The sequence below is a fragment of the Amblyomma maculatum genome, chromosome 10 (assembly GCF_055883805.1).
Source record: "Amblyomma maculatum isolate TAMU_Amacu chromosome 10, ASM5588380v1, whole genome shotgun sequence".
Classification (NCBI taxonomy): Eukaryota; Metazoa; Arthropoda; class Arachnida; order Ixodida; family Ixodidae; genus Amblyomma; species Amblyomma maculatum.
Window position 1 is genome coordinate 76,603,314 of NC_139353.1, and position 13,563 is coordinate 76,616,876.

At 48.8% G+C, this 13,563-nt stretch overlaps 1 protein-coding gene across 1 annotated transcript in view; it reads right to left on the reverse strand.

The window, feature by feature from the left end:
* LOC146176835 (inactive tyrosine-protein kinase 7-like) overlaps positions 1–13,563 on the reverse strand; it is a 144,017-nt gene that overhangs the window by 20,676 nt on the left and 109,778 nt on the right. Inside the window, 6 exon segments of the mRNA XM_084582979.1 lie at positions 625–963; positions 1,541–1,837; positions 2,794–2,930; positions 6,899–7,046; positions 7,752–7,974; positions 7,976–8,040. Coding sequence (XP_084439105.1) covers positions 625–963; positions 1,541–1,837; positions 2,794–2,930; positions 6,899–7,046; positions 7,752–7,974; positions 7,976–8,040 — 1,209 coding nt within the window.

Consider the following 13,563-nt stretch of genomic DNA (forward strand, 5'->3'; position numbering starts at 1 on the left):
GTTTCATGTACTTCTCTGTGGGCAAAAAATACTGCCTCTCCCATGATCAAAACAAGATGTAGCATAATGGCCTTGTCACCACCCTGAATGCCACAGGCGTGAGTAGTCTTTTCTGTGAGGTTTAGCTTGCAAAGCGATCGTTTTCTGCAAGATGCTTCCTACTTCTTTCAATAGGCTCCCTTGCATGAAAATAGAGTAAATGTGCCAAATTTTAAGAGTGACCCACCTAAATTTTATAGTCATCACTGAGTTGGGCATAGTCAAATTAGGTTGGACACCCATTTCGGTCAAATTCGGACGAAGTAATAATTTTGGGGGTCGAGGGACCAAGTTTTGAGAAACTGCCCACCTAAAATTGGAAGTCACCACTGAACTGGCTAAACTAAAATTACGTTGTACACCAATTTCGGTCATAATCATTATGAGGTTAAGTTTCGGGTGGGATGTAGGTACAAGTCCTTAGAGAGCGGAGCTCATATCTTTACATCTCGTTCGACGCCCTGACGTTGGCTCTCGGTTTTGGCTTGGCGTCACCGCAAAATTGCAGACAACGGGAGCTAAAAGCATTTCACTTAAAACACGATCCGCATCCGCGATATAGGGCGAAGGCGAGCAAGTTCTCACCGCGGACGTTTAGCGTGGCCACCTTGGCCGTCTGTACGGGGAAGCCAGTGGTGTTGACGTTGCAGAAGTAGTCACCCGCATCACTCAGGCCCACGTTGCGGATGTGCAGTGTCCCGTTGGGATGCGTTGTGAGGTGTCCCGACCCACCATTGCTGACAGCAGCCGTGATCGAGTCCCCACCCGTGCCCGGGGGGCCGGCTGGTCGCAGCGGCCTGTCGTCATGCTGCCACGTGACTCGGGTGACGGGCGCCGGCGAGCCCGAGAAGGCACATACAAGTGACGTCTCCTCGCCCTCGTCCACGGTCAGCTCCAGTGGATGTGACGAAATAGAAGGGGCCACTGTGAGGTCATGATATGCGGGATATAACGACATGCAAACGGCGATAACATTACAGGCTGATATGCGCGCAACGGGCACTCGGAAGCGAATCAACAAGTCAAAAGAACAAAGCTGCGCGAAAAAGTGGCCACATAAGAAGAAACACAAAGCGATGTTCGCACATCAGGCCAAAAGCAATAACTAACTCTGCACTGTGAAGGAATAAGCCTGCAGAGACAAATGAGATCGTTATCATTGTGCCACTAAAAGGCCTAGTTATGGAGGAGAATGGAGATGCGGGTCAACCTTTGTGTGCCCATAAAACTAACACTACATCTATTGGTATCTTGCCTGAATCTTGTATGCAGTACATAACAGCCAACAACAAAAGCACAATCTAAAAGCTTTGCAATTGAGCCATATGCCCCGAGCGCGCATTAGCGCTTGCACTGAAGCAGACAGAACAAGCAGGTAGAGACAGCCCCAAGGCTCAAGGTCTGCACTATATAATTGCCAATGTGCTTCCTTCATCTTTTCAACAATGTTCTTTCCTGCAAGCTAGACGACTGTGTAACCTGAAGTGTCGTCAAGACTCACCAGCGATGAAGAGCGCCACACTGGTTCGACGCGTATGAGCCATGTTCTGGGCGACGCACGAGTAGTTGCCGGCATCACCCTTCTTGGCTGAGTCGATGAGAAGACGCGTGCCAGAGACCCGGACGCGGCCACTGTCGCCGATGGTGTGGCCTGACGGGTCCTCCCACCAGGCGCGGGGCCGCGGCTGCCCATCGGGAACCACGCAGAGCAGCTCGAGCTGGCCACCTTTGGAAACCACCACGGTGCGATCGTCGGGAAGCGGAGGCTCGACGGACTCGTGCTTGAAGTCCTCTAGGTCTGTGCAAGGGGCACCATGGACACGGACAGAGGGATTGTCAGTGGGAGGACAGGAGAGGCGAAAATAATCAAGACACTTGAACTGCCTTCAAGGATAGTTGGGGCTGGAAAGACTGCAGAAGGCCATCATACATTTTATTTACGGACAGATGCAAAAGCACCTGACAAAGTGATTAAATTGCCAAAATGCGATAATATTACCACAAGTGCTGGAAACATTCCCTTATTGGTGATGTGACCATCGTTAACCACTAAGTGATGAAGCAAAAAATGCAGAGAACAAATGAGATTCATACGGCATATCACGTCACCTGCAACTTTCGGCAGCATGTTTTGCATACATTATCGTCTTATGTAAAGAAATGCGAAAGCGGCATGCAACGCTGCATCGTATCAAAATGACTGCCGCGTGCGCGTCGTTTTCGCCTCTCTCTCTCTTCCTTTCCTTTGCCTCTTTTCCTCATTATTACCCTCTACCTTTTTCGCTTCTCCCTCCCTTGGGTGCCGCGTTCATATTAGCTGTGAGTTTTCAGCCAGAGAACCAACATGATGCCCGATAGTTCTTTCGAAGTGAATTTCTGCCGCTAACCCGGCCAACTCATGTGACCTATGATGTTACAGACCTTGCCGACCAATACTGCTCAATTATGACATGAGATCCCTCATCACAGAAGCTTTCGGGCTTCGGCCGGATAACATATACACCAATATGCTTTTTCCCAAAGTAGGGTTCCAATGCGTTAAAAATAAATCTAAGGCCGAAACTATAGCAGCGGCTGTGACAATCAACGATGTAGCACCTTGCCGCAGCATATCGGTTTTAAGAGCACAAGCATACAGCAGCTGCCTGCGCAGTGCATGAATACACTACTACATGATGGTACGAGCGGACCTACACACCTCGGCAAGAATGTGCTCCACCTCAAAGCATGCTTAGAAACAAGGCAAATTCTCACAGGCGAGGCTGATCCGTGCCACAAACGACTGCTGTGCGGCGTTCTTGTCCTGGCCGACACCCACACAGCGGTAGAGCCCTTCGTCCGAACTCTGGACGTTGTGCACCAGAAGCGAGGAGTTTCCCAGTATTGTGGTCCTGGAGGATCATACTTGGATTCAGCTCTATTCACATTATCTCTCTACATGCGAGAGCAGGCAAAAAACAGGCATTTATATGGAAGGGACATAAGCATAGAAGAGCATCACTTGAGCACCTACCACCAGATTTCATTTCAAAATGCACGAAATTGATAACATGGGGGAATAATAATAATAATTGTTATTTTTTTTTGTACAGGGGAAAGGTGCCTAAATGCCAAATACTGCGTCCAACAATGTGCTTGGTCAATCTTATTTCAAGGTACATGCATTCTCCACAAGTAACCGGCTGTATAACTGTGGCTGCTCTCCAATGGAGGCCTCAGGTGGTCGAAATTTCTGAGGCCCTCCAATATGGTGTCTCTTATAGCCCGAGTCACTTTGGGATGTTAAGCCCCATATACAAAAAAAAAAAAAAAAATCTGCAAGCAGCTTCAAAAGAACAATTTCCATTTTTCAATATTCTTTAAAAACAAGGAAATGTAAATTTGCACAAAAGGCTGGGTTCAAGTAACAATTTAATGCTATGCCCTTACTGACTGAATGTGATTGCGTACCGTAACCTAGGCATACCTTGGCACTTTTCAAAAATGAATTGATTAATGCAAAAGCATTAATAGGCTTTCTTGTGGAGGCCAAACAATGGATGCAAAAAGTCAAGCCATGATGGTTAAGGTGTCAGCAGAGATAGTGTGAAATACAATACCTTTCCTGTCCTAAAAAAAGAAAAAGAAAAAAAGGGCGATGTAAAAATAATATAATTAGTGGTTGGTTTGGTTTGTGGGTTGGTTTGTGGGGTTTAACGTCCCAAAGCGACTCAGGCTATGAGAGACGCCGTAGTGGAGGACTCCGGAAATTTCGACCACCTGGGGTTCTTTAATGTGCACTGGCATCGCACAGCACACGGATGTCACTTCGTTTCGAGTGATGATAGTAATTAATACTACTATTATGACTAATAATCAACAATTTTAATTGGTCATAGTGACAAATTAAAAAGATAAAAACAAAACAAATAATGAAAATAACAAAAAAAAATAAAGTTGAAAAATAAAAAAAAAATAATATAATAAGTACAAAACTACTAAAATTTCGCGGCAGCGCTAATGCCTTCGCATTCGCCTAATCTTCAGTGACCTCTAAATTTTCCCTTTTACATTATAGAGTCGAGCCGCAATTTTATCGGGCCGCAATAAATAGCTGAAAGACAATATCAAAGCGCATGTATTCAGGTGCGTCAATTTTTTTCTTTTTCCGATTCTTCAAGTGTAATGTGTAGATTTCTTTACCATAAATTATAAAACTAAACCTATAAAACTGTAAATCAGCTTACAGGACAGGAAAGGCAGAGGAAAGGAAAGAAAAGGACAGAGGAGGAGGGGGTGCCCCCCTCTTTCTGCGTGGCGGCGAGGGTGCTCTCCGGTTGCCGAAACGCCGGCTCGCTATCAGCGGATCACGGTGCGTGCATCCCGTTCTCACTCGTTTCACTCGCTAGCGGCGTCAGCGGCATCAGTCAGTCGCTGCTATCTGTTCGTCGCGCAACATTCCTATGGGCCCACGCACTGCTTCCCGCAACCTCCCGATAGATAACTCGATTGCTCTCTTCATTTCTCCGACCACAAAGCTTCTTTCATGACAGCCAAGAACTGTTAGTGGAGTGTTTCTTGAAAAAATACGTCTGAAAAATTCTCCCCGTGAGCCCCTCCAACCAGCGTCTCGGAATCTTTCGAAAACGTTAGTTGATTGCCTCCCTTTACACACTTTCCAACAATTACCACCACTTGTGCACGCAAATCGCGCTCTTTCCCGCTCGTTCACGTTCAAATATTTGAAATTTCCCGCCACCAAAAGTTGGGGCTACGTCACCGGAAGTCGAGTACCACGTGAATCCATTTGGACGTCGCCATTACAAACACTGTACACCCCTTTCCTCCGGCTATTTCGACGTCTGACTTAATTTGCTCTAATTACTTAAATAACCCACATGCACCAAAATATTTCCCCAGCAAGATTTTTTGGTCATCTATCTTGTGCGACCATTCCATTCCTTTTCTTGTCACTCGTTTCATTCGAACGTAATCGTGATAACATTTCTGGTGACACAAAACTGCCGACATATCTACCATCGACCACATGGGGATTCCTAACGTGCACAGCACGCGGACGCCTTTTCGTTTCGCCTCCATCGAAACGCGGCCGCCGCGGTCGAATCCGAACTCGTGAACTCCGGTTCAATAGCAGATCGTCTTAACCACTGAGTCACCGCGGCGGGGTATCGCAAATTCGAAAAAGTACCCGCTTCTGTGTTGGCCACGATAATGGTTAAGATGTGGTTTGAACGAACGTGACATTTCTTCACTCGTCATTCCCTTTGTTCCACTGAAGACGCAACCCATTCTTTTTGTTTTCTTTTGCGAGGTGATGAGCTCAGTTCAAGCGAGCCGGGCGAGATTTTTTGTCCTCTTGGCACCCAACTGCAGCATCGCGCAGTGGCGTATTTCTGGACATCTCTGACAGGGACATTTCAGAGAGTTAACGTTGGTTTTGTTTTCTTTTTCCTTCGACATGGTTCAGTTTCGTCGTTCCGAGCGCCCCTCCATCGTGCGACGTCGTTTGCCTTGTCAACCACTCGCGACTCAAACCACCCCCCACCTTCTCCAGATGTCACAATGCCCACCATGGCAGCCAACATTCCGTGACCCCCCCCCCCCCCCCCCCCCTTCGGCTCCGTATCAGGCGACGATAAAAAAAAAACGCACTTATTGCTCGACGTGGTATATACAGGCTACGAGAACGCGTCATAAATCTCCCTTATAAGTTCGACTCCGTGTCACCCCGTGACGTGCGTAGGGAACGGATTTCCGATTCGTCATCGTTTAAGGGGGAAGAGAGTACCGGGCCAACGTACGTCACTCTGCGCTGCAAAGGAAAAGTGAAGACAAACATGAACATTTTCTGAAAGGATATATTGCTTCTTTTTCTGTCGTGTTCGAAGGAACGCATAGGAAGATCACCGCTGGCCCATTTCCTTTATCTGAACTGTCAGCCCCGCTGGTCAGAGATCCGTGCTTCTCTTTTCTTTGCTTTCCCTTCCGTCTACTATGCGAGAATGATTTACTCCCAGCACATGTGATACGATCGTTCCTGACACGACGCCGTCGCCATTCAGGCGAAGGACGTTTACAGCAGGCGAAACACGAAGAAAAAAAAGACAAAAGGCGCAGATGAATTATATACCCGACTACACGGTGCGCTCTTTTGAACTGCCAAGGGACGACCATACGGCCTAGGAGCGTAAAGTCCCAGTGCACCCTTCGTCATCATAGCAACTCGCAAAGAGAATTTAAGCAGAACAAAAAACTGCGGTTCGGAAGGTTTTTAGATTGCTCAGTCTGTGTATACATTCTCATTCTCTCGCTACAGAGCATGAAGCAACGGCGCAGTCGGAGGAAGGTCGGTACAACACTCGGACGGAATGCGTGCGCGCTGCGGCACTCGGCAAGTGGGGAACCAAAATGGCTTCTATACGGTTATGATAAAGTGGCGCGAAGCAGGAATACGAAAAAAAAAACACCAGAGCACGCGAGTCTGCTTTAAAGTGCATGAAAATAAAAAATGGATAAAAAAGGCTTGCGGGGTCACTGGAATGCGGCTTTCTAATGGTAATCCCTCAAATTTCAGTATCGCCAACTCTTGGCGACGTCCGAATGCGTCTGCATGCCTTAAAACCGCCTTGAATATGGACGCTTGAATCTAACATGCATGCAACACTGCAGAGCAGAAACAGCCTCAAGTTACGCTGTAACGTGTAGGCAGCGTATTTGGTGGCATTTTTCTGACGCAGACTTGGCAGAGAGTCCGCCTAGCCCGACCACCATTCCGGTGGACGCAAGAAAACGGAAACGTGCGAACAACACAGAAAAAGACAGGGAGGACAACAAAACTTATTTGCGTGCACACACTCACTTGGTGGTGTTAGCGAGGGGCACGTCCCCATCCAGCGCGTACCACTCGGTGATGGCTGCCCTCTCATAGATGCAGTCCAGCCGCGCCACGTCTCCTCGCTTCACAGTCACGTCGCCGGGCAGCACGGTGATCCGGGGAACGTTCTCGCCTGTATAGGACAGGATCCCCCTCTCATCGAACGAAAGCTATGCAACACAGCTGCCCTTCGATGTTCCTAGCATTACCATTCTTCCTACGGGGGTAGCAGAATAGGTCAGTTTTAAGGTATGGTATGGGTAGAGAGTCCTCTAGACGCGTGCGCAGAGTTTCGTGTGCCAATGCATTCGAATAGCGTGATCGTTTGATCGTTCAAAAGCATGGACTAACTGATGCGGCTCTTTTCGCTCGTCGCGGAGACTTTCGGCCCCGGCAGTACATGCTTTGGGAAATTATTATTCTAACACAAATGGGAACATGCACAAAGTACCAAGAACCTAGTACAGTTGGCTGGTAGCGGGTCTGTCCCTCTTTTCTCTGTGCGAGTATGCCTTCCCCTTTGTGCCTATAGCATACACATTCAAATGTTACTAAACCGTGGCACTTATACTTCTGAGCCCAGTAAAAGGACATTTAAAAATATCCCCGATCCTCAGGAAGAAGCGTCATTCTCACCCCTGGAAGTCTTGACAGTTTCGCTGGCGTCTTGGGCTCCAGGTGTATGCTGCTAAAAAGTTTGCCCTATGGCCTAGGTACTTTCGACGTATTCTGTGCCTACCGATAGGCTAACATGCATCCATAAAATTATGAGCAGAGAGTACAGCATATTTCGTGAAGGCGTCGGTGGGTGTGGATCGGGCTCCCCTAGAAATCTTACCGGCGAGCGTGAGCGCGAACCCCTGTTGGCTGCGAATCATGCCGGCTTCGCTGGAGGCGGCACACGTGTAGATGCCGTTGTCGGCCGGAGTGAGGGAGGCCATGTGGAAGCGTCGTCCGCGGAAGGACACTCTCTCGCTGCGGAACAGCCGCACCCCGTTGTGGAACCACTCCAGCTGCGGCTCGGGCACCCCTTCCGCCCGGCAGCGGAGGGACAGCTCGCCCGCCCACGGCCAGATCGGAGGGAGACGACGGGCTGTGCAGCTCCACCGTCACCTGCTCGCCGATCCCTGGGCGGGCAGGAGGGAAAGCTATGCGTTAGGGCTATGACACGCGGTCGCGACACGAACACCATAAAGGGACGACGCAAGTAATATAGATAAGACGCTGCCACGGAACACGTGGACCACTAGCGAATTTTAAATTTGGAGGACCGTGCCAGTTAGTGGGACCAGTTATTGCGGAGGGGCAATGCTGTGATGAATGGGAGAGGGAGATGGGGGGGGGGGGGGGGGGGGACGGAAATCGCTCTGAGTAGTCCGATACGGTCCCAGCGTCTATTCTAAGATTCGGTATTCTCATCATCACCATTAACATGACTACGTCCGCTGCAGCCATGAGTTCTTATTAAACATAACTTCATGCGCACCAAGCAATTCACACCCGTTGTGCTGATGACCAGGCAAGCGGAAAGCTTGTACCCATTGCATCAACGGTGACTGGGGATCGAACCCACTCCCATGTGCGAAACGGATGCTCATATACCATCCACCGCTGCAATGGCTGCGAAGCAGTAAAGGTAACGGCGTCACTTCAAGGTAATAATCGAAGAACTTTTCACGCTTATACCGAGAACACTACTTTCGTGCAGTGAGCTCACTTCCGGGCCTCCCTGAGAACGTGACAAACACGCTCTGCCGTATAGAGTATGGCGATACAACAACGGCACTAGCCTAATCGTCCTGAAAATATCATCACGAATAGAGAACGTACTGCCTGCGTGAGAGGCTCTTAATTTCGTCTTTAAGTCTTGAATGCGAAATACCCCTTTATATTTAGGGCTCATCCATGTGGCGTGTTTTCATTTGGCATAATGGGCGTATATGTGAGCAAGATACCAGCGCTGTGCGTGCAGTGTCATATTTTCCCCTTCTTGTATACGCTGTCGATGTGCTATGGGTTGCGAAAAAGAAAAATATTACTATATACAGTAACAGTACTGAGGGCACAAGCTTAATGAAAGCAATAGTGTAGTTTGAAGTGGATTTGTGAAGCTGGATATACCATTTAAACGCAATTTAGCACTGCGAAAATTTTCGAGAAGAGCAAAAGTCATGATTATATTTGAGGGAGTGCACGATGAGCGAAGAGCAGCGGCAACGATATATCAGCAGATAAATGATGCATCTTCTATATACTCATCAGTGATGCATATTTACATAGCCTACTCGACACAACGCACGACCGCAACGCCAAGTAGCATAAGTGACACAATACAATCCCAGCTACATGGCGCATGAAATCAGTCGGATGTCGTAACGGGCGATGTAATGGCGAGCATGCAGAATTGACTACAGAAAGACATGTCACTGTTCCCGGTGCCAAGCTATATGGCCGTCTGTAAACCAGTGCCCGAATGGTTGCCATCACCTTCAGAAACAAAGAAGCACGAAATGATAGTAAAAATTTTGCATGTGGCTATAATTAATAGCCGGTGATGAATTGGCGATGGTACAGGCTGGCGTCAAGTATAGGTCGCTCGCGAGTCCACAGAAATGGCGTTAGACGTTGGCTTTAAAGATAACGCAAAACAAAAACGGTAAAGACATGGCGTTCGCAAGAGCGCGCAAACAACAAGGCCAGCAGAAGTGTTAGGCCTGCAATCGGCTCCCTCATGTACGTACACCCCGCTGCTTGACCCCATCGCCCTCATTATCGAGACCTGTATATAAATAACAGAGAGTAGACAGTGCACGAAGAAATAGCTCAAGCACTACTGTATGCAATACAAAAGAAGGAGGAAAGAAAATGGTCGACAGGCGCATTCCTAACGGAGTAGCAGCGGAAACAAAACCCGAAACGTCGCAAAAAGAAAACTGCATAATCGATTCCCACCGCACCATACTTCATGCTTCCGCGTGCAAGCTGTCGTATCTATCCTCCTCATTTTGTTTTCTTTCCCCCCGTACAGTCGTGATCGCACGCAGGGCTGGACGGCAGCAGAATAGACCAGGAATAAACGCCACCGGGAATCACGAAGAACAACGAGCCGTGCAGGAAGCCGAGACAAGCCAAGGCGAGGTCATACGCCACCGCGCACATCGCCGTCTGCTACGAGCGTGAGCAGCAGACGACGCGGCGGGTAACGGATCCGACCGGTTGCAAAGAAGTCAAGGAACCGTGCGGCACGCTTTGCCGCGACGTCGAGGTCACGACTGGCCGCGAAAGGCTTCTGCCGCCACTGTTGGTCAGGGGCGGTGTCAAGAGAACTATGAACGATGCGGCGGGTACGCTGGATACAGTCGCCCACCGCACTGCACAGAGGCTTTCTTTGCAACCCGTTTGCCAGGGGAGGAAAATGTGTTACCGCCTTCAAGGTCTGCTAAGGAGGCAGGTTACACAGGCTGGGCTGATAAGACTCACCTAATCTCGGCGTTTAAGTGAGAACATAACCGCCGTTCGTGCCCACGTCTATCCCAGCAAACTAACCGCGCCGCCTTGTTCCTATACAAGGCTTTTAACGAATGAGGGGTGAACAATCGCTAATAAAGACACTGGAAGCAGTGCCAGAACAGGCATACTGCACGTCTGAAAATAATGTGTCCCTAGCTATTCCTACAAACTTGATTCCAGCTATCAAAACTGCGCATAATGTAAAGAGCGAATTAATCAGGGCGTGCTATAGTTAGAGCTGCCTCGGACGATGATTAAGAGATGACTGCTGATAGAACATGTGAAGTGAATTAAATAGCCGTGTATGTTTTCAATATTTACCCGCTTTTCAATGGAAGCGAAAAGCAAGGCGCCCTGGAAATGTACGATGTTAATGCACGCTAAAGATCCTCAGGTGGTAGAAATTTCCGGAGTCCTCCACTAAGGCCTCCTTCATAGACTGAGTCGCTTTGGAACGCTGAACCCTGTAAAATAAGTTCCATTAGTGACCCACTTTTGCTGGCCTGCTTACGCCTGTAACTATAGAAAGAGACGCGGAAACACTTTTGATTGCTGGATCCGAAGTGACCACAACAGCGTTAGCTAACGAAAAGACAAACAATGTTTTCGTGCATAATACCTAGTGATTAGCGCTGCTTTGCCCACAGGCCCAAAAGTACCTCAGGACAATGGAGGGCATGGTCTCTCTGCCCCATAACAGCGAAATCATGGCGGAAAATGCACAATGTACATTGGCCGAAAGGTTGTCATGAGAAAATTTAGTTTCCGGTTACGGGTCAAAACGCCGATGTACCGTACGTTGCGATTAAAGTCGATTCGATTCGACAGACATCGATTCGGACCACACAATGTCAACAATGTCACTCGACAGCTAGTTCGTCCCTCGCATCGAAAAATGATAGCAGCCATGGCAGCCGCTCTCCACGGGAGCATAAAGGACATACTGAATATTCTGGGAGAATTTTGAACTCAACATTTTGGAAACAAACTGACAGCGCTAAACAAACACGGACGAAACCACACCAACGAGCGACACACGCGCTTGAAGTCGCGACCACGTGAGGCAACATGCTACGATGTTCGGTTCGCAGCCGTTTAGACAACGTTCTCGTTCAATTACAAGCTGCCCCTCGGGGCAAAACGTCCACGACGTCGGCGACCTTGATCAGCGCTGCCAGGGTTTTCCACACTTCCGCAACTCGCGCGTGCGCTTACGTCACGGCCTCCTCACCTGCTTCCGACGTGAGGCGTCCCGAAACTTGTGGGTTACGACGTGAGTCACGTTGATTTATATCGCTCGCCGCGTTTTCCCCAATTTCACCTCGCCTTAACTCCCCCAACTTTCATTCTCGCGCTGCGCTTTCTATTTTGGAATGCTTCCTTCCCGGTCGCCATTAATTTTCCTTCTCCGAGTTCTCCGTTCCATCCGTTCTAATCTAGGTGGGTCAGCTTTTTGCGCGTTCGCCCACCGAGCGCGTAGCGCGGAGGAAAGGCCGTCGCGTCACGCTTTAGGGAGTTCGCAGTGCGCGCGCCCCTCGGAAGGGACAGCCCGTTCCCCAGAAGCGAACGGGAACGGGAGAGTGTCCCGTAGTACGGCGGGGGAAAATGGGGCGACGCTTTGGGAGCACCCTCTCAGACCACCGGCCACGGTTGACGGCACCCTCGGGACAGGCCGCGTGGTGACTCGCGTGCAAGGAGGCGCGGGAAGAGGTGCAGCAAGAAAAAAAAGATGGGAGAGAGGTGGCGAGAATTTGGGAAAAATGAAAACCGCACAGAAAACACCCCGTTCGAGAGAGGGAGAGCACCTCCTGACGCAACAACGGGAAAAGGAGAGGGAGTCAGACAAGCAGGATTGAAGCCGATAAGCCGGAACTCATTATTCAGCCGAGATTACACCATTCAAGGGATAATTGGCGTGGTGAAAACGAATTTAAGGATGGCGCAGCAGCAGGAGTTGCTGTTACTGCTCTGTTTCAGCACGTGCGAAAACGAGAGGACAATGGGTACAAAACAAGCAGAAAAAAAAAGTCACCTGGATGAGTTGAAAGCAGGGTTTACAATGGCTGAAGTGAATGGGCTTCACATCTGATATCGCTGCTTTGAAGTCCGCCGCAAATGACCGAGATGACCCCCCCCCCCCCCCCCCCCCCTGCCTTTTTTTTTCTTCTTTCGAATGAGTTTTCCAAATATGGTTGGTGTGATAGTAATAGGTATATAGTAAGTGTTCATTTAACTGCACTGCACATACGAAGCGAAAGAGCTCTATCGGTTCCAGGCCCTTCTTTCTCCACTAGCTAGAACGTGCGTTGCTTACAAAGTAATAGTAGCTACGTGATCGTCTTTAGGGCCACCAGCGTTGCAATACACAGTACTGCGTGAAATCAGCAGCAAAAGGGGAAATAACATTACAAACCAAGCATTTCCATGGAGACGAAATGCAAATATGCCGGTGCGCTCTTCGATTGGAATAAATCACAAGCGCCTCTCTCCGCCCAAGTGGAGGTTCCCGACGCTAGGCCGTCGAGCAGAAAACTACTCAATTCGAAAAGAAATACGCGTGTACTGTCGGAATACCTATACGCCACAACAACGAAAAAGTTGCGAACTCGAAAAAGAATCTAAAAAATTTACAGAACTGCGCATAAGTCTGAGCGGGAATGGCGAATATCCACTTTACAGGAGTGTTTTCGCTACCTGTAACGTCATTGTGATCCCTACTATCATCATTATCACTGTCGCTGACTGCAACGTAATTATCATCGCGACTATTATCACTAATTACATCGTCACTGCCATCGCTACTATACATACTCACTCTAGACAATAATTTTTTTAACGCGGAAGCCTTTCTAGGCTAATGGAATGAAATTCCGTGCGCGAAAGTTGTACGTGAGATCTCTCATATTGCGAGAGATTCCGCGAGATATTTTCGTGTCAAGCGCTCCTGACATCTGCAATCCCACACATGAATGCGCGCCAAGGAACGGCAACACCTCCCGGATAAAGTGTGACACGCACTGCGCCTTTCCTTTACTGTAAACCAATTATAATTATATTGTCACGTGCTTCGGGGCGTCAAGGGCCTTAAGGAAGAAGAGGCTGGAGGAAGAAGGAGAAACAGAAGCTACAGTGCTGTGTGC